General features: G+C 45.7%; 1 protein-coding gene across 1 annotated transcript in view; it reads left to right on the top strand.

Moving 5' to 3' along the window:
• slit1b (slit homolog 1b (Drosophila)) overlaps positions 1-18863 on the top strand; it is a 123830-nt gene that overhangs the window by 55312 nt on the left and 49655 nt on the right. The window contains exons 5-7 of the mRNA XM_061228658.1: positions 13278-13349; positions 14572-14643; positions 16205-16276. Coding sequence (XP_061084642.1) covers positions 13278-13349; positions 14572-14643; positions 16205-16276 — 216 coding nt within the window. The remainder of the gene's footprint in view (positions 1-13277; positions 13350-14571; positions 14644-16204; positions 16277-18863) is intronic.

Here is an 18863-nt window from a genome sequence, read left to right as displayed (position 1 = left end):
TTCATCCCATCTCCCAATTCTGTGAACCACTTTTTTAAAGCATACCAGAACAAGCCTTAGTAAAGTGAGTAAAAAATAACTTCTGGGTGTATGACAGGTTATTTTTTCAGCTATTATTTGGAGTAGGATGCTGCCTGCTCTGTGTGTACCTGCTATGCTATCTATAGAGTGTGTATATGCCATCGACAAATGAGGTTTCACAGCTTCAGAGCCACAGAACCCTTCAGATAAGATATTACTGTATTAAACTTGGAAAATGTCATTCTGACAGCTTCTAAAGAAACTGTTCGGTTCATTAGTAGTACAGCAAAGGCTATAGTACATAATAATCTATGTGCTTGATAATTATTTCTGAGAATATGAATATGTTCCATGTCTGCTCAGAGAATTTGCTGAACGGAGGTGGTGGAGTAAGTCTGTAATGCTATTTCTTTCTTCCCCAGGCTTGCAGTGTTATCGGTGTAGTTTTTTCATGGTAGAATAAAATGCTGGTACTGGTATGCCAAACTACTTGTCCATTACCTGCAAGGGCAGGTAGGGTAGCCTGGAGCCTAGGGGCTAAGGAACCACCAATCCAGAAGGTCGGTGGTTCAAGCCCTGGTGTAACCACAAAAAGATCCACACAGCAGTTCGACAAGGCCCTTAACCCCATATTGCTCCATGGGGCTTGTCCCCTGCTTAGTCTAATCAACTGCAAGTCACTTTGGATAAAAGCATCAGCTAAATAACACATTATTATTAAGAGCACATTTGCGGTGGATTTGAGGAGTCCCCTGGGTTTCACACTGACTCATGTGGCAGCCGTTGTGGCATCTCCTGCCAGTTCCCTGGACGAAGCCTCTCTTGTCCGCTATTGTTGTGATTCATGTTTCTGCAACCACCATGTCCAGAGGGGTAGTAAATTCTTGGTAACTCTGCACTCGGACATATTGTCCTGAACCCGCAACAAAAGCATTTTGGAATCTGGAAGAGGAACTTTGAGTGTGAAAAACCGCAAGCATGAGTGGATGCATTGTATTTATGGTTGCATCTTTCATCTCTGGATCTCAAAACACTTATAGTGAAAGGAGGCAGACTTACTATATCTCATTCACTTTCAATGTGTGGCTAACCGTACATTAGTTGAGCTATAGAGGGAAATATTATTCAGACAGTTGGTGACAGCCGGTGAGTCGATGCCCAGATTGAGAAAGCCAGTTTTGGAATTTGACCAACACACCAGAGAAGCCACTGTTCTTTGTGATGAGTGCCATGACACCATCAGTGAGTGAATTGGAATGTCAGTTTATTAAAATCTTGCCTGAAAAGGTCTTCATGCTCTGTTTGAAAGGTGTCTGTATTTTGATTTTGTGCAGTATACTTTCACAGTCATTCGTGAGCCTTTACTCCATGACTTCCTGTACTGTCTGCCCTGAAAGAGGCGGAGATGAGCAGAAACTTGACTGGAGTGAAGATGGCAAACACCCAGACCCCTGTGCGTTCTCCCACAGTGCACCAGAGTGAAATTACTCTAGAGAGGCTCTGTAATAGGAGCGAGGAGAGAGGTCCATTGAGTCGGCTTTTTCTGTCTGTCTGTGACTGTTTGGGAGTAAAGCAGGTTGGAGACACAAAGCACAAATATTCCCTGAATGTCCTCCAGAACAGACCCTTGGACCACAAACACACACACATTATAGACACACGTCTCACACACACACACACACACACACACGCACCGTCTCCCCTTCCCAAAGCCCCCAGCCCAACAGATCTGAAATCTGACCTGTCATTTTACATTTTCCTTCTTCAACTAACATTTACCAATTACCATTTTACCACACAGGGCCTTTGCTGCTCCCATCCGTCTTTATTGACCTTCTTCTGTCCATTTTCCTTCCACTCCATCATAGTTTTATCCTCTAGAACTGCAGCTCAGCCCGCATTCACTGCCTCCCCCCCCCTCCCTCCCTGTGTCTTTGACATACCTTATGACATTCATAGCAGAAACGGTAAAGGGGAAAGAGTGCGCAACGCTTTGTTATTTTTAGAGGGTGATTTTGCCTGAGATGGTTGAAATAGCTGAGCCAGCATGGTGGTGCTTGTAGGAGACTGTCGTGCATTCTTCATCTACTGAATTTCGTACCGTTATGATGCCTTTGAGGGCGTTCCGTAAGACCAGAGGTATTTACTGAACCTGTGTAGAGCTGCTTTGTTCAAACTCTTTCTCCCTCCTTTTATTTCTCTTTCTTTAACTCCAAACCCGTATTCTCCACTTTTGAGTGAAAGGTTAGTTCCTTTGGTGGAACTATCAAACAGATTCCGTACAAACGGCTCATAATTATTGATAATTATACCTGTTAAATCCCCCTTTCATTCTGACCCCTAGGGCTCCTGCTTAGTCAGAGGTCACTCCGACCAGGGAGCGTCTGTAAATACTCTCTGTGTTTTCACTGCAGAAAAATGGCAGGAATTTGTCTCGTTCTCCAGGCTGTACACTGCACAGCTATTGTCGGCCTTTTAGCATTGCGGTGAGGGAATGTCTATTCAGCGCTGAGAGACAGAGCCGCTCTCTGCCGCGGCACTCACTCAATCACCACAAAGAGAACCCCCATTTATATCACATTCCTTGTACCTGTAGTTTATTAGATGTTACGCATCTTGTACATTATCCATTTAAGCACTGGCACCTGGCAACTGTGTGGTGTCCCGACCATTATTCAAACGTGGAACATCTTGCTAATTAGTTACGATCCCAACCACGAACCGGCACATGCTGTGAGAATGAGACGACGTGGCTTACCAGCATATTGTGCAGCTGTGAATTTGCCAATCCAGGGGTCTCTTCTACTCACATACCTGTGGGTCTAATTACACTATTACATTAATACATTAATGGCATTTGGCAGACACTTTTATCCAGAGTGACGTACAGTTGACGAAGCAGGAGACAATCCTGGAGCAATGCAGGGTCAAGGGCCTTGCTCAAGGGCCCAACGGCTGTGCGGATCTTATTGTGGCCACACCGGGGATCGAACCACCTACCTTGCGGGTCCCAGTCATGTACCCTAACCACTACGCTACAGGCCGCTAATCTAATCATCTAGCATGACGAGATTACTGTTGAGGCTAATGTCACCACTAAAGAGCGCCCATGTCAGGCCCAGTGCCACTGCCCCACAGGGGCAAAAAAAGGTTATTCCAAGGGCCCTAACTGACAGGCGCCCTCAAAAAATATTACAACACGGTAATATCTGGACTGATGGGACCCAACGTGAGATCGTTTCATGGGGCCCAAAATCCCTGGTGGAACCTCTGCCCCCTACTTCTCTAGTTCCCTAATTATACTGGAAGATTTAGCGTGCACTATGAATGCTGTTGTTTTTCTGCTCAAAGGAAAGGGTGGGAAACTCCTGTTCCTGGAGAGCCATTGCGTTATGACTGTAAGTTTATGTTTACCTAAATGACCCTAGCTCAGTTAAGGTAATTATCTGTAAACACCAATGCCAGCTTTCTCGCAGTTTCGGCTGCAGGGAAACGTTTTATTGAAACAATAAAAGTCTTCGAGCTCTCATCCGTGAGCTTAGTGAGAAATGTAGCTTAATTCTCAGTTCACATAATAGATTGGGCTAATTACCGTAAATGCGGATCAGAAGTTGGCATAAAATCCAGCAATGGACATGGGCATCCTTCCCTACCCTGGGCCTAAGGAGTGTATGTGTGTGTATGTGTGTGTGTCTGTCTGAGAGTCTTTGTGTCTGCCTGCCTCTCACCTCTCTGAGTGCCAGACTCCACAGAGCTGAGAGAGGATGTGCTTGATTTAGCCTGCATGCGTGTGTCAATCAGCGTCTGCCAAAGAGAATGTTTCCAGCTGACGGCCACTGAGTCCATGTGTGTGTGTGTGGTGTCTGTCTTTGTGTTTATGTGTGTGTGTATGTGAGTGTGTGTGTGTGAGAGAGAGAGAAAGCGAAAGACAGATGTAAAGAGAGATGTGCTTAGAGTAAAGACTATTGAGAACAGTACCACCATCCTGTGAATGGCTCTTCACACCTCATTAAGTCTCATAATGACTTACTAATGGTCTAATTACAAGCTACTGTTTAAGCGGGACTGTAACTGGGGCCATGGTGATTAATGCCTCTAATTAAAAGAAGACCACCCTTCCATCCTCACAACACAAACTCTCCTCTCCTTGTCAGTTACCCTGCCGAGTGAAGGGGCTTTTGATAATGGAGGTCCGTTGTGATACGCATAACATGCATCAGTCTTTGGACGGGTCAGGTAGAAGGGTATTACCTACTGCTCTGATTGCTCTGGTGGGATTTTACCTGTTGAATTAATGTATGTTTGTCAGTGTAATTCTGCTGGTGAGGGCAGTGTTATACTCTCAACATATGTTCACATCGCGAGGTGGCTGAGTCTGGTTTGCTGTGTGAGAGAAGCTGTTTATTCACAGGATCCCTGAGCTTGTTCTGGTGATTCCCGAAGTGTCCATGCTGTTATTCTGCCACCACAGCCCCTTATTTTATATAATGGCAGGCTCTGCTCTGCAGTCATGCAATGTAGGGGCATAGAGAAACAGGCAAGTTACAAAGCAGTCTGTGAAGAGTTTGTGTTTAGAGCAGCAAACATATGCACTCACGCAAGCACATGTATACAAATACAAGGTTATGCACTTACATACACACGGACACACACACTCATGTAGACGTACATTCCTATAGACAAACATACACACAGAGATGCTGACACAAAGCAATTCACATGCATATGCCTGTGAACACCCATCCATGCACGCACACACACACACAGACACGCACACACGTGCACACACACACACACAGACACGCACACAAACTCTGAGAACTTGGCTGGAACAGGCACACAGGATCACAGTCATTTTACTGTGTACTGCAGTCCATGCAATTTGACTGTAACCTGGCATCACTCAATCATACAGGTCAGGGTGTATCCCATCATGCCCTGGGGTGGTGGGGAACATGGCCTGGGTTTGCAGTGGCTGACAGAGTCCAGACCACTCCTGTGCAGAACCAAGCATTCCTCCCTCCCAGCTCATAAATAACATGCTCCAATCAGCACCCTGTACTGTACACCGATATTTAGCTGCACTATTACACTGGGAGCTGTGTGTGTCTATGTGTGTGTGTGGATGTTTGCACTTGTGTGTGGGTGTCTATGTGTGCGTGTATGTTTGTGTGCAACCTATCTTCATTTACCTGCAAAGAGTTGAAAGTCATTTCCTTTTCCCGGCTGGCTAAAAGCCAGTATCCCTGTCAACCATGCTGTGTCCAGTTTTAGTGGTGTGTGTGTGTGTGTGTGCGTGGCGTATGTGAGAGACTATATTTAGGTCAGTATGTTTGTAGTTGGTCTGTGTATCTACTGTATGTGTATGTTTATTAAGGCTTTTTGGGCAAAGGTGTATACCGTAGGTTGTTTGTAAGAATTTTCGAGTTTGTAAGAATGTCTTTTTAGGGAGAGTTTGTGTGAATGTATGTCTCGTATAAGTGGCTCACTGTTGTTCAGTATGTTCAATTGGCTGGGTCCACAGAGCCAATGGCATGTCAGCAGGGGTCTCAGTCAGCACTGCTCTCTCTCTCTCTCTCTCTCTCTCTCTGTCTCTCTCTCTCTCTCTCTCTCTCTCTCTCTCTCTCTCTCTCTCTCTCTCTCTCTCTCTCTCTCTCTCTCGGCTGGCTCACTTCCTCCTAGACTCTCACAGTCTGGCTGGTTGGATGAGGGGTTCACTGCCCCTGACCGTCTTTGGAAATGGAGCAGAAAAAGTGTGATTTGTGTGTGTGTGTGTGTGTGTGTGTGTGTGTGTGCGTGTGTGTGTGTGTGCACGTGTGTGTGTGTGCGCGTGTGTGTGCGTGTGTGCGTGTGCGTGTGTGTGTGCACGCGTGTGTGCGTGTGAGTGTGTGCACGTGTGTGTGTGTGCGTGCGTGCGTGTGTACGCATGTGTGTGTGTGCGTGCGCGTGTGTGTGCATGTGTGTGTGTGCGTGTGTGTGTGCGTGCGCGTATGTGTGCACGCGTGTGTGTACTCTCCACCCACAGTCTTCATTCTCTTGTCAACATGTTCCCAGCCCCCCCCCCCCCCCCCCCCTTTGCCAAGCTTCAGCAAAACTGTGGGATTTTATTGCTGAGATTGTACAGGGATTACACACTATAATGCTGACATAAACCTTTCTAAGCGCTGAGGGGCTGGCATCAAATCCTGTGGCTTGGGGGTATATTTACACGGATGCTGAAGTTTATCCTTTCTTTGCTGGAAGAAGAGAGTTGCTGTTTTTAATCATGGCCACACAAAGAAAAACTAATTGTGTCTAAAGGCCTTCTTTGCAAGAGCTCCTCCACTGGCCAGATTTGGAACTGCACAAATTTTGAAAGAAGATTCTCAGGAGGTGTTGAAAGAGTCTCCTGTGCTTTACATTTCTGCCAAAGAAGGTAAATTTAACATGGTTGGCTCAAGATAAGTAAAGCTACAGGTTCCATGTAAGTTAATCTTGCATTTTTCAGCACAACAGTGCAGTCTATACAAAATAGGATGCATTGGGAATGAACCAGTGGTCCATTTTGGGCATTTTGTTCACTGTGATTAAGACAGGTGCACAGAGCAAGAGAGAGAGAATAGCATGGAGACCCTCTGTGTGATAAAATGAAATTATATTACTGGGGCCATGAAAGCCTGGGGCATAATGGTCGAAGGTGAAAGTTCAGGGACATGGGGTGAACTATCATTGGGAGGATTCAGTCCCCCTACCCCCCTGCTCCCAAGGTTGTCTTGGGAGACTCAAGATTGCATGCCAGGATTTTTGCATGACTGCCAAACAGTGAAGGGAGACCAGTCAATTTTAAAAATGCTGTTCTGTAGGTCGTGCTGCGGTCATTGTGTTCTTTCGGTCATACCGTGGTCGCTGAGTTCTTTAGGTATCGCTATAATTCAGGCCTGGAAACTTGCTTTAACCCTTTGTACATTATATTGAGTTTAAAGTGCAGACTGTCAGCTTTAATTTGAGTGTATCTACATCCATTCTGGGTGATCCTTGTAGGAATTACAGTCCTTTTTATATATAGTCATGCTGTAAAAGAATCATCTTTTCACATAAATATCCAGAACACAATTGTCTTTCATATGATTTTGGTTAATAATATGTTTGCTCACAGTTTGAAGATTTACGGGTGCCTAAAGAGTTAAAATATTTCCAGTATGTATTTAAAGCATATTTAATATGTACTATGATCACTGTGCTCTGAGCTGTAGGCTACTGTGGTTATGGTGCGCTTTAGCTATGCTACAGGCTCTGTGTTCTTTAGCTATGCTGCAGGCCCTGTGTTCTTTAACTAAGCTACAGGCCTTGTGTTCTTTAGCTGAGCTACAGGCCTTGTGTTCTTTAGCTAAGCTACAGGCCTTGTGTTCTTAGCTAAGCTACAGGCCCTGTGTTCTTTAGCTAAGCTACAGGCCCTGTGTTCTTTTGCTAAGCTACAGGCCCTGTGTTCATTTGCTAAGCTACAGGCCTTGTGTTCTTTTGCTAAGCTACAGGCCTTGTGTTCTCTTGCTAAGCTACAGGCCTTATGTTCTTTAGCTAAGCTACAGGCCCTGTGTTCTTTTGCTAAGCTACAGGCCTTATGTTCTTTAGCTAAGCTACAGGCCCTGTGTTCTTTTGCTAAGTTACAGGCCTTGTGTTCTTTAGCTAAGCTACAGGCCTTATGTTCTTTAGCTAAGCTACAGGCCCTGTGTTCTTTTGCTAAGCTACAGGCCTTGTGTTCTTTAGCTAAGCTACAGACCCTGTGTTCTTTAGCTATGCTACAGGCCTTGTGTTCTTTTGCCATGCTGCAGGCTCATTGTCTTAGATGTCCCTTCTCTCTGGCCCCAAGGGTGGGTATAGGAACATGGTGTGCTGACATGGGGGGCCCTGCAGGGAGAGGATTCTTCTCCTCCTCTGTTCTCCATAGGACAAGGCCCGAGAGTCTGGATCACATCACAAGTATTTCCAAAAGCCCTGAGTCCACAGATTATACCACATTATACCGCAACAAGACTTTGTTCTGGTTGTTCCTCCTACCCCTCACACCACCAGTCACAAGACCAAATCAACACGTAAAACTTTGGTTTAATTCATCGAATTTATAGCCTAAGCGTGTGAATGAAGTCAACCCACATTTAGATAGTAAACCCCGATTGCGAAATCTTGTGGAAGTGGTGGTCCTATGGACTCCATTGTGTTCAGCACTGTGGTTTCCTGACCACATGGAAGCCTGCCAGATACCATTCTGGCACCCAGAATTTGACCATCGCTCTCCAGGGAGGACATTATGGAGCCACCCCACAACCCCAAACCCGGCACCCCCCACTCTGTCAGGCTGCTGGCACGCGGGCCTGGAGGGGAAGTTGTTGAGATAGTTACGCGGTTTCAGATAAGATGGGATCTAAGCGGTAATGGCGTGGATCGACAGTGACCAGCACTGCAGACCATTGTATTTCTCTCTCTTTCTTTGCTAGCCAAGGAATCCTCATTACATTGTGACTCACTGTGACTCACTACCATTGATGTAGAGGCCTCAGAGAGACCGTTTTTGACTCTGAGGAAGACATTGTTTGATGTTAAACATCTCAGTCTCCCATCTCCATTAAACAGAATGCATTCCTCTAAGTTCAGTGTGCTCCACCGTCTCTTATTTCGGGCTAGTCCCTGTGAAGTTGTTCGGGTAAGGAATTTTGAGGTCTCATATAGTCCTATGAACAGTCTAATTAACTTTCACGCAAAAAAGGAGACTGTTAAAATATTGCTAACTACCCTGCATCCAGACAATGGGCTGGATGCTCATTCTCCACTTTCTTTCTTCACCTGTCTCCAGTTCCCAGAGGGCCATGCTGTTTGAGTGATGTCACAGATTGTTTTGAGGCATCCAGTCAGCCAAAGGAGTAAATATTGAGTAATGAGGTGGAAGTTGCCCTTTTGACAGAAACCCTCCTTTCGATGACAGCCTAATCTCTTATGATGCACCACTCCTTGTGCTTCACCACAATAGTCCAGCTTAGTTTAGTACCCAATTTGCAGTAAGGCTGAGAGTACCTGTGTGAAATAGTTTTGACTCCAGGCTTTACATCATATAAAATAACAGCTCAGAAGGGCGCCCCATATGAAATAACAAAGCTCTGAGGGGTACCCCATTGGAAACGGAACAGCTCTAAGGCCATGAAAAAAACCCCAACAGGCAATTAGGAGTCTAACAGAGGCCTGTTTTTTGGGGGGCGAGCTTTGCCCAAGTAACTTAATGCCGTCTGCTGTTGGTTTCCAGAGCAGAGATCTGATAACCTGCAGTTCCACCCCCCGTGGGGGTCTGCTTCTCGAACCATTAACCCAGAGCCAATTAGTTCCGCTCTCCTTGCTGCCTGCGTACATTATAGGGCGCCTGTGGGGCTCCCCCAAACCATTCACCCCAACAGTGCTGGGCATCAGCAGTGGGAGCTTGACATATTCTTCACAACAGTCGTGAATGTGTGAGCATATGTACATGTGTACAATTCTGAATTTTCTTTTTGCCAGGTAGTCTCATGTAAAACCAATGAGACTTATCCCTAACATATGTTTGTGTGTGTATGTGTGTGCATGTGTAATTGAGTCATGGAGTAGGCGGAGCTTTCCGAGGGGGAAAGCAAGCCTGCATCTGCCATTGTTCTGCAGAGTTGCTATTTTAGTAATTTAATGAATAATAATGTCAGCAAATTGCATTTGATCGTTATATTTAAAGACCAGCAGAGGTATTTTGCCAGAAATAAACCGAGCAGGACTTGAGTTCTGTCCTTCTGTGGCTACAGAGTTGACAAATGATGTGTTTCTAAGTGCATGTGTGCTTATGCGTGTGGCTTTGTGTACTGTATAAAATGCTTGTGTAGATCCGCATTTCATCATGACATTGCTGGTCAGAGAAATGAGCTGGCAGAACCCTGAGAGGCATTCAGAGACGTCGGACATTACAGACCTCCTGCAGCCTCCCTCCAGCTTATTCTGATTCCTGGTCTGGACATTTTCCACGGATCATTGCACGGAATAAGGAATTAATGGCATTCTCAAAATGTATATCCCAGGTCATATTCTTGGGGAGCTTGGAGTGTAGCTCACGGGCATTTCAGCATGTCTCATTCCCAAAAAAAATTATGAAAACCGCAGTATGGCCTCCCACAGTTATGTCCTGTTTTGCTTTTTAAAAATGCATGCATTAAAAGAAAATCACTCAGACCCATACAGTATAGACACACAGATACAGACACACACATACACACACATACACACACATGCCTGTGCACCCACACCCACACACTCTCGCACATACAGTATACACACACACGTTCATACACATGCATGGGGGCTGCTTCGTTCGTTTGGAAGTACGGTTCTTGACTCTCATTGAAGAAAGTCATAAACTTTGCAGCCTCTGTCTCCAGACCAAAACCATGAGTGATCTGGTGGTGGGGTTTGAGTGTTTGAGAGTGACGGAGACGCCACCTGATTTAGTGCCCCTGTCTATCCCGCTGTCTCCGCCCGGGCCGCTTATTCTGGCCCCCAGTGATGGTGGGGGTGGGGGTGGGGTACTTTTGTTCAAACCACTGTCAACTCTGGCCAGTTCAACACTACTTCCATTAACATGGGCTTAGGACTGCCAAACCCAGCTATTTCCTTTATTCCTGTTCATTGCTTTCTAAGACATCCCATTGTATAGTTCTCCCCTAACATTCTCCCTCTCTGTCTACTGTATGCCTCTCTCCATTTCTCTTAGCTCTTTCTCACACTTTTCTCTCTTTCTCTCCCCTCTTTCTTCCCTATCTCCCCTTAAACACTCTCCCTCTTTCACTTTTTCATACTCCATCTCCCTATGTGTTACCCTCTATCACACTGTTACTCGCCTCTCACTCACTCTCCCTCTCTCCATCTCTCTCTCTTTCTCTCTCCCCCTCTCCCTCTCTCTCCTGCCTGCAGGATGTGTGATCCGTCTTTATAACAGTAATATTATTTAATGGTATAAAGGCAAGAAAAGGGCTGCATTGTTCGCGGTTCTCTCGTATAGAAGCATATCAGCGGTCGTCACATTAAATAAATGTGGTGTAAACAAATTAAATAAATAACTGAAAAAAAATGCAATAAAGGAACCGCAATGGCAAGCAGCTTTTTCTTTCTCTTTTTTGGAAACAAAGTCACTTACAATGCAGAAGATATTGTGAAACGATTACAAAGGCAGCACACTGAAGCAGAGGGTAGCTATTAAAGCAATGGCTTATTAACAGTGATTAGTGCATTGCGCTGCCCTTGTTCCCCCCCGTGCGGTTGCTTGTACTGCTGGCAAACCTTTCTGCCGTGGAATTCAATTACATTGTCATCGCTGTGTTCTTGGCCTGGGTGACTCACAGTGCATTCATATCATAGGTGCATTAAAGTGCATTAGTCAGGGCCTTGGTGACAGGACCTTACCTGGAAATGAGCCCAGCCAGTCCCCAGGCCCAGCAATAAAGTCCAGTGACCTGAGCGTATGGGTCAGTGCTAAGGCTACGCTCGCTCTTTGACCTTTGACCTAATACACTGCAAACCACCGTTGTCAGCCTGTGTGTGTGAGCCTAAGTACTGCATGTGTGTCTTTGTGTGCTTGCGTCTGAAGAGTGCGTAACTCTTAGGAGGAATGTGCTCCCTTTGTGCTAACTGATATCTCATCATCAGTGGTTTATTTAAGGCTGTCTGTTTGCATTTTATGACATCTTTTACATGAGCTGTCCTGTTAAATACACACTCACGGTTTACTGTGATGACACTGTAAATGCCTGACGAGACGGCACACGTCGCAGATGACGCGGTATAACACAATGCCAAAAAGCTGTGGTATGTCCATAGCCCCCTGTGTGCACTCCGCGTGTCGTGACACATCTCACAAGTGTTGTTTTGAAAGGTTTAATGATCACTACGGCAGGAGAGACTCGTTAATGTGCATCCGGCATGATGAACCGTGTCAGTGTCCCATTGTGGACTTGTTAGGAGTTTTTCATATTTAATAATAGTATGTAAGAGAACACTGCACTCCTAACAAGCTCACAATATACGCTATGTTACGTGTGTAATTATATTGTAAGTATATATTGTAAGTGACTGTGGAAAGAACGTGTATGGACGTTTCTTTCTTGTTGGTCTCTCTCTCTCTCCATCTCTCCTTCCCTTCCACCCTACCTCTTTCTTTTTCTGTCATTCTCTGACTCCCCCTGTCTCTATCCATTGCCCTGCTGTAAAAACCAGCTATGACATCTTATGAAAATTGAGCTAGTCAAGCTGGTCATAAGCTGGTCTAACTGGGTATGAGCTGGTCAATCAGCTACCAGCTGTTTCAAAACATAGTTTGAGCTGGTAAAACCATGTCAACCTTCCAGCTGGTCTGAACTTATCAACCAGCTTAGCCATGTTGAACTGGTTTGAAGCAGCCAACCAGCAACTAGCTGTTTGAAAACCTAGCTTGAGCAGTTTTTTTTCAGCGGGGTGTATACGCATTCCGTTTACATTGCGGATGCAGTGGAAGTAGCACTTCCTCCTTGGGATATGCACAGGGAGGTTTCTCCTAAGCAGTCTCTTACGAAATAATGAGGCTCTCTGTCAAAGCGTGTTTAGCTGCACGACGAGCAGGCAGCTGAAGGCTTTGAGCGAGAGTACGGTTAAGAAGTGAGGCACCGGAGAAACAGCAGACAAGCGTACTCTTCCCGCTCTTGAGAGGGGTTGCGGCACAGATACGTGTCTGTCACCACCAAATCAAGATCTTTTACTCTGTCCCTTGGGCTTCCTCTAGGAGCATGAGTAAGAAAACGTGCACTTTACGCCAGTGCATCTGTGTAGCGTCTTTATAAACGTCAACCCAAAAACAGAGGAGAGCGGTCTCTGCTGAATGCACACTGAAATTTAGTTTTTTCCTCAAATTTCTTGCATTTTAACAATGAGCCTCTGGCTGCCCTTTGTGTGCCTATTCTGTATTTGCATGTGTATGCATGGGACAAAATGGCGAAATGTTTCATTCCAATAACTTCATCCAGGGAATCTGGTGAAAAAAGTATTTTGACACTAGCCAAAATATTTCACAAGTTATAGGCCAAAACACGTTGTGGCTTGCTACAGCGTCACCATCTGGCAAACTGGGGTACTGTTCATGGATCTTGCCATTTGTTGAGGGTGGGTTTGAATTGCTGTTTCATTTGTGCATGTCGAGGGTTAGTATGTGCATGGCCGTTTTGACCCGACGATACCATCTCTTTCCACAGGGACCTGAGCGAGAATGGGATCCAGGCAATCCCCAGGAAGGCTTTCCGTGGCGCGACGGACATCAAGAACCTGTAAGTATCTGCACCTGCTCTATAAAACCTGCAGGGGGCGCCAACAGTGGAACCTCACTCCCCAGATGCTCCTCATTATGTTCTTCAAATGCAGGTGTTCTGAGCATGATGGATCAATCACGCTTTCTTAACTCCCAAAATGTCTGAAACCATACCGCTCCCAGTGACTCTTTTGATAGGAACCAAACCTCACGCTTTGCAGTGGAGAACACAATCCTGGGATTGGTTATTAAGAGTCTGTGATTGACAGCACAATACCTCTGTCCATGTGAGGTCCGTAAGCCTCATTCTCGTGTTACCACTGTATCAGCTGTTGTTCGCATAAGAGAGGGATAAAGCACCTGAAACCTTGAATGTTTTCATTCGCTGCCTGTCAGCAAGTCAACGCACAATGGACTCCATTATATGGCTGAATGAGAACTTCAGACAGCTTCATGTTTTAAAGCCAACAGCCTAATTGACCTTACAGTGGATCAGGCTGTAGCACAATGTGTTACATATGTGAGACTGCTTGGTGCATTGCCTTCATCTCAGAGAACACACGCAGGCACAAATATGCACACAAGTGGAACATAATGCCAGTCATTTGTTCAATCAACTCAGCATACAGTGATGGACTCCAGATTTTTAGTTTCTGCGATAAGTTACCTTAATACAGTCAAGAGAATAAATTTATTTCAGTAGCGCTGTTTATATTGTAGGAATGAACTGTCTCAATACAGAAATTGACTTTCTTTCAGTCGTAGCATACAGCTCAGCAAGTCAATTTCGCCAATGTATCATTCATTCATAATGTGACGCTTAAGGCAATAATAATTGTCTGCAGGTGCTCAATAAATAATGAAAGCTTCAGAAGGCTATGAATTCTGGCTATCCTTGCTATCAAAGCTTACTTTAGTGAAACCGTATTTTAAGTGTTTATTGATTTTTCTGAGCGCCTGTGAACCAGTGAAGCGCCAGTGGAGAGATTGAATAAGGGTCTGTAAATGTGTTTGTATCCGCCTCTGAGTCTTCCAGGCTTTTGTTTATTTCTGTGAGTCTGTGCTGTGTCTGTCTGTGTGTGTCTGTATGTGTGTCCGTGTGTGTCTGTTTGTATGTTTTAGAATTTGTGTGTTTATGTCACTGTATGTTTTTATTTATGTGTGTTTGTTTATGTTCCGGATAAGACACGCTTAATCTCTTTGTGTGTGTGTGTGTTTTGTGTGTGTGTGTGCGTCTACAGACAGCTCGACAAGAACCACATCGGCTGCATCGAGGAAGGGGCGTTCAGGGCAATGAGAGGCCTGGAGGTTCTGTGAGTACGAACGTTAAATGAAACGTTAAATAAATGTTTAATGAAAGTTGCCAACACGGCAGGAGCAGTAGCGCATCAGCATGTTACAAAGCACAATCCTCTCTAAACTAGCTGTACTCCAATGTGTTCCCTAAGTAAGGTGCCAGGGGGAACACAAAAGGGGGAACTAAAATGTTTAATGTAGCCTGAATACCATATATGCATAAATAAAGGTACGTTATAAAGCACAATCCTCTCTAAACTTTCTGTACAGCAATGTGTTCCCTAAGTAAGGTGCCTGGGGGAACACAAAAAGGGGGAACTAAAATGTTTAATGTAGCCTGAATACAATATACACATACATGGACATTTATGAATGTAGTACTTCAATGTAAATTTGATATGATACGTTGCAAAAAATCAATGACATTTATTTTTAATAAAATAATTTACACATGGCTTACACAAACAAAGGTTACAGTATCAAATACCCTTTTTTTTGGGGGGGGGGAGGGGGTGTCCTTTCTACCACGGCACACCTTCGCTCACAACACCCTCTCAGAACCCCCCGCAGGGCAAAGAGTGCCACTGTGTGCAGCTGCTCCGTGAGACCACTTGGAAAGCGGATCAGGCCTTAATGCACAATCACATCTGCAGCGCCCCTCACGGGCACTATCCAACAGCTCTAATTACTCTGGGTTATAATCCAGACCCTGCCCAGCCCTTTGCCAAGGGAACAGACTGCATTGTGATTGACCCCCTGCTGCGACGCGCAGACACACACGCGCGTGCGGTTCTTGGTCGCGCGTGATTAAAGTGGCCCGCTGTCTGCTCACTGCAGCTGGGGACCAGAGACCAGGGACCTCAGGTGCCGGCGGGGTGGGGTGGCGCGGTGGGGAGTGGCTCACGCGGTTGTTCGCGCCCGTAATCACTCCCAGTTGCCTGGAGGTGGTGCCAACCCTTAGTTTAAAATGGCCGCCAGGGTTCGGCCGTGTCCCTGCCCCCCCCCCCCAATATAGACAGTCAGAAGCGTGAATTCAAACCAGGGCTGTGCCTGTATATCATGTGTTTCGGGTTTTTGTTCACGCTCTGCAGAAAGAAGAAAGAAGAATAGAGAGAGAGTGAGAGAGAGAGGAGAGAAAGAAAGAGAAGGGGGAGAAAGAAAGAGAGAGGTAGAGAGGGAGAGAGGTAGTGATCCCATAGGAGTAGCATGAAGTGAGCAGAGGCATACCGCATTGTAACGGGCTTCACGGGGAAGGAAATGGTGCTCTGGTGAAAGGTGGGAGACAGTAGAATGTTGTGTGTGGGAAGGTGTGTGTGTGTGTGTGTGTGTGTGTTTGGGGGAGGGGGGAGGGTATGTGCTGCTCTGCTCCACTGAGCTGGTACTGGTGCCAGGGGGTGATGGGCTGGGACAGACAGACTGGTTCAGCCTGGCTGCTTCTGGAACCGGCTGGCAGGTGCTGGAATCTCTCTGTCAAACAGAGAGTGGCAGGGGAGGGGAGGCCCCTAAATCTCATTTCTCTTTATGTGTGTGTGTGTGTGTGTGTCTATGTGTGTGTGTGTATGTGTTGTGCTTCTGCAGGACGCTGAACAACAACAACATCAGCAGCATCCCCGTCTCCAGCTTCAACCACATGCCCAAGCTGCGTACTTTGTGAGTGACCTCTGACCTCTCGACCTCTCGACCTCTCAACCTTTCCACATTCTCACGTCTCACAACCAGCTAGCCAATCCAGTCACACTCGCTGTTTCCTCCCTGAAAGCCACGGATTAGCGCTTTTACCAGCGTGTAGCCATACAGTAAGTCTGACCTCTGACCTAAGCTAGCTGAGGGTTTCATTGTACAGCCACAGACCTGGGTCACAAGATGACATTCACTGCACTATGGGAATTGTGGTCTCACATGATGCAGGAATGTATCCAGTAGTCCAAAAAGAGAGGAAAAAAAAATCCACAGTGATTTTGAAATTCAGATGAACCATAAATACGATAATGGATTACACATTCGCATTGGCTGTGGCTCAAACCAGTTCACTTCCCAGGGGACAAAGTATTTATCTTAAATATGTATTGGCAACATTCCGTCTCTGGGGGAGCACTTCATCAGGATGAGACTGTTTTATTTTTGCCCCTCGAGTGGAATTCCATCTATACCCTCCCCTCTTTTACTGTATTTCTCTGTATATTTTTTACAACTTTTTGTCGCTTTTCACACGCATACCCAAAAACCCCATTGTTACAAACATTCCAGCCAACAGACCACGGGCAAAGCTGTCAAGTCGGGGGAGTGGGGGGGGTATCCATGCAGTTGAAACCCGAAACAGCTAATCTCTAAGTCAGGGACCAGGATGCTTGGTCTGGTGCCACGACCACCAGCCACAGTGGGGACTGTGGGGTTTTCGGGAAAGCCAGGAAACATTTCCCCATTCCGCTTCCAGAAGATGCGGAAAGCGACCAGATATAACGGGGGGGGAAGCAAATTTCCACTGTCTGAAGATATTTAGTAAAACTGACATTATATTTAAATTTGCAGCAAAATTGATAGCGAAACCTCAGCTAATGACTAACTTGATTGGCGCTATGGTAATGAACTCTGTCTCTCTTTTTTGGGGGGGTGAGGGGGGAGGTGGGTTACCGCGCTCTCAGCCGCATTCTGAATGACATGTTCTGTGACCGAAGATGGTTTAGGGGAGCGACGTGGAAAGATAATCTCATTGAAGAAGAATAGGCTGGAATAGCGGAGTAAATGGGATCCAGACATGGGGATTTCTGTGTGTGTGCGTGTGTACGTGTCTGGGGGGGTGGCGGGGTTCTTTGGGTCTGTGTGTGCGCATGTGTGAGTGAAGGTGTGTCAGTTTACGCTGCACATGCACACTCGGAGGGTTCATACACATGCCAAGCAGGGTTGCGTTAAGGCAGAGCAGTGACTGAGGGAGAGTGTCTTCCCCGGAGGGCGTATTAAACCTTGGGGGGTTAAGGAGCTCTAGGCTGGTTACTGTAGCAGCCAGGAGAACAGGGGCTCTCAACCCAGCTACAGTATTCCATTACTTGTACATTAATGAAGGCACACATACAGACACAGAAACACACACACAACACTTTCAATCTCTGACAATACTGGATCGGCAAAATAAATTGTTCTCATGTCTCTCTGCAAGTAAAATAAGGTTTCACACACACACACGCACACAAACAAACACAGACACACGCACACATGCACACGCGTGCACACACACACACACACACAGACACAGACACACATTCACACACTCATGGGCACACACAAACACACACATACTTGCTCACACACATGTGCACACACACACACACACACACACACACACACGGGCACACACAGACACAGACACAAGCTCATGGGCACACGCACACACACACACACACCAGCTTGTTAATGCAAATATTTAATCAGCCAATCATGTGGCAGCAACAAAATGCATAAAAAGCAGGCAGACATGGTCAAGAGGTTCATCTGTTTTTCAAATATCAGAATGGGGAAGAAATGTGATCTAAATTACTTTGACCGTGGAAGGATTATTGGTGCCAGACAGGGTGGTTTGAATATCTCGGAAACTGCTGATCTCCTGGGATTTTGATGCACAACAGTCTCTAGAATTTGCAGAGAATAGTGCGAAAAACAAAAAGCATCCAGTGAGCAGCAGTTCTGTGGGCAAAAATGCCTTGTTAATCAGAGAGGTCAGTTGAAAAGGGCCAGACTGGTCAAAGCTGACAGGATGGTGACAGTAATGCAAATAACCACACATTACAACAGTGGTATGCAGAAGAGCATCTCTGAACACACCATGTGTCAAGCCCCTTAAATGGATAGACTACAAGACCAGAAGACCAATAAGTCTAATAAGTAATAAATACCCAATAAATTGCTCACTGAGATTATAAACTTGTATTTGTTTATTCACGACTACTTACATCAGTCATACTGTATGTTTGTACATGTTATCCATTAGACTGACTACATTCCAGTGTCTAATGTAATCAGTGCAGTGTTTTGCCTCAGGGCAGAATGACAGTGTGGTAATGTGGTAATGGGAATGCATTGGTGACCACACTCTCCTACACGTGCAAGTGATGATTAGATTGTGGGTTGATATGTCTCCCTGTTGGAGTACATCTGTGTTGGGACACCTGCATTGTATACAGCATAGCGTGAGTTTGAGGGGGTGTTGAGAACGTGATTTTGAAAAAAATGTTTTAGCATAACA

The sequence above is a fragment of the Conger conger genome, chromosome 2, assembly GCF_963514075.1.
Source record: "Conger conger chromosome 2, fConCon1.1, whole genome shotgun sequence".
Taxonomy (NCBI): Eukaryota; Metazoa; Chordata; class Actinopteri; order Anguilliformes; family Congridae; genus Conger; species Conger conger.
Note: the sequence above shows the minus strand (reverse complement) of the source record. Positions and strands in the feature narration are given on the sequence as shown.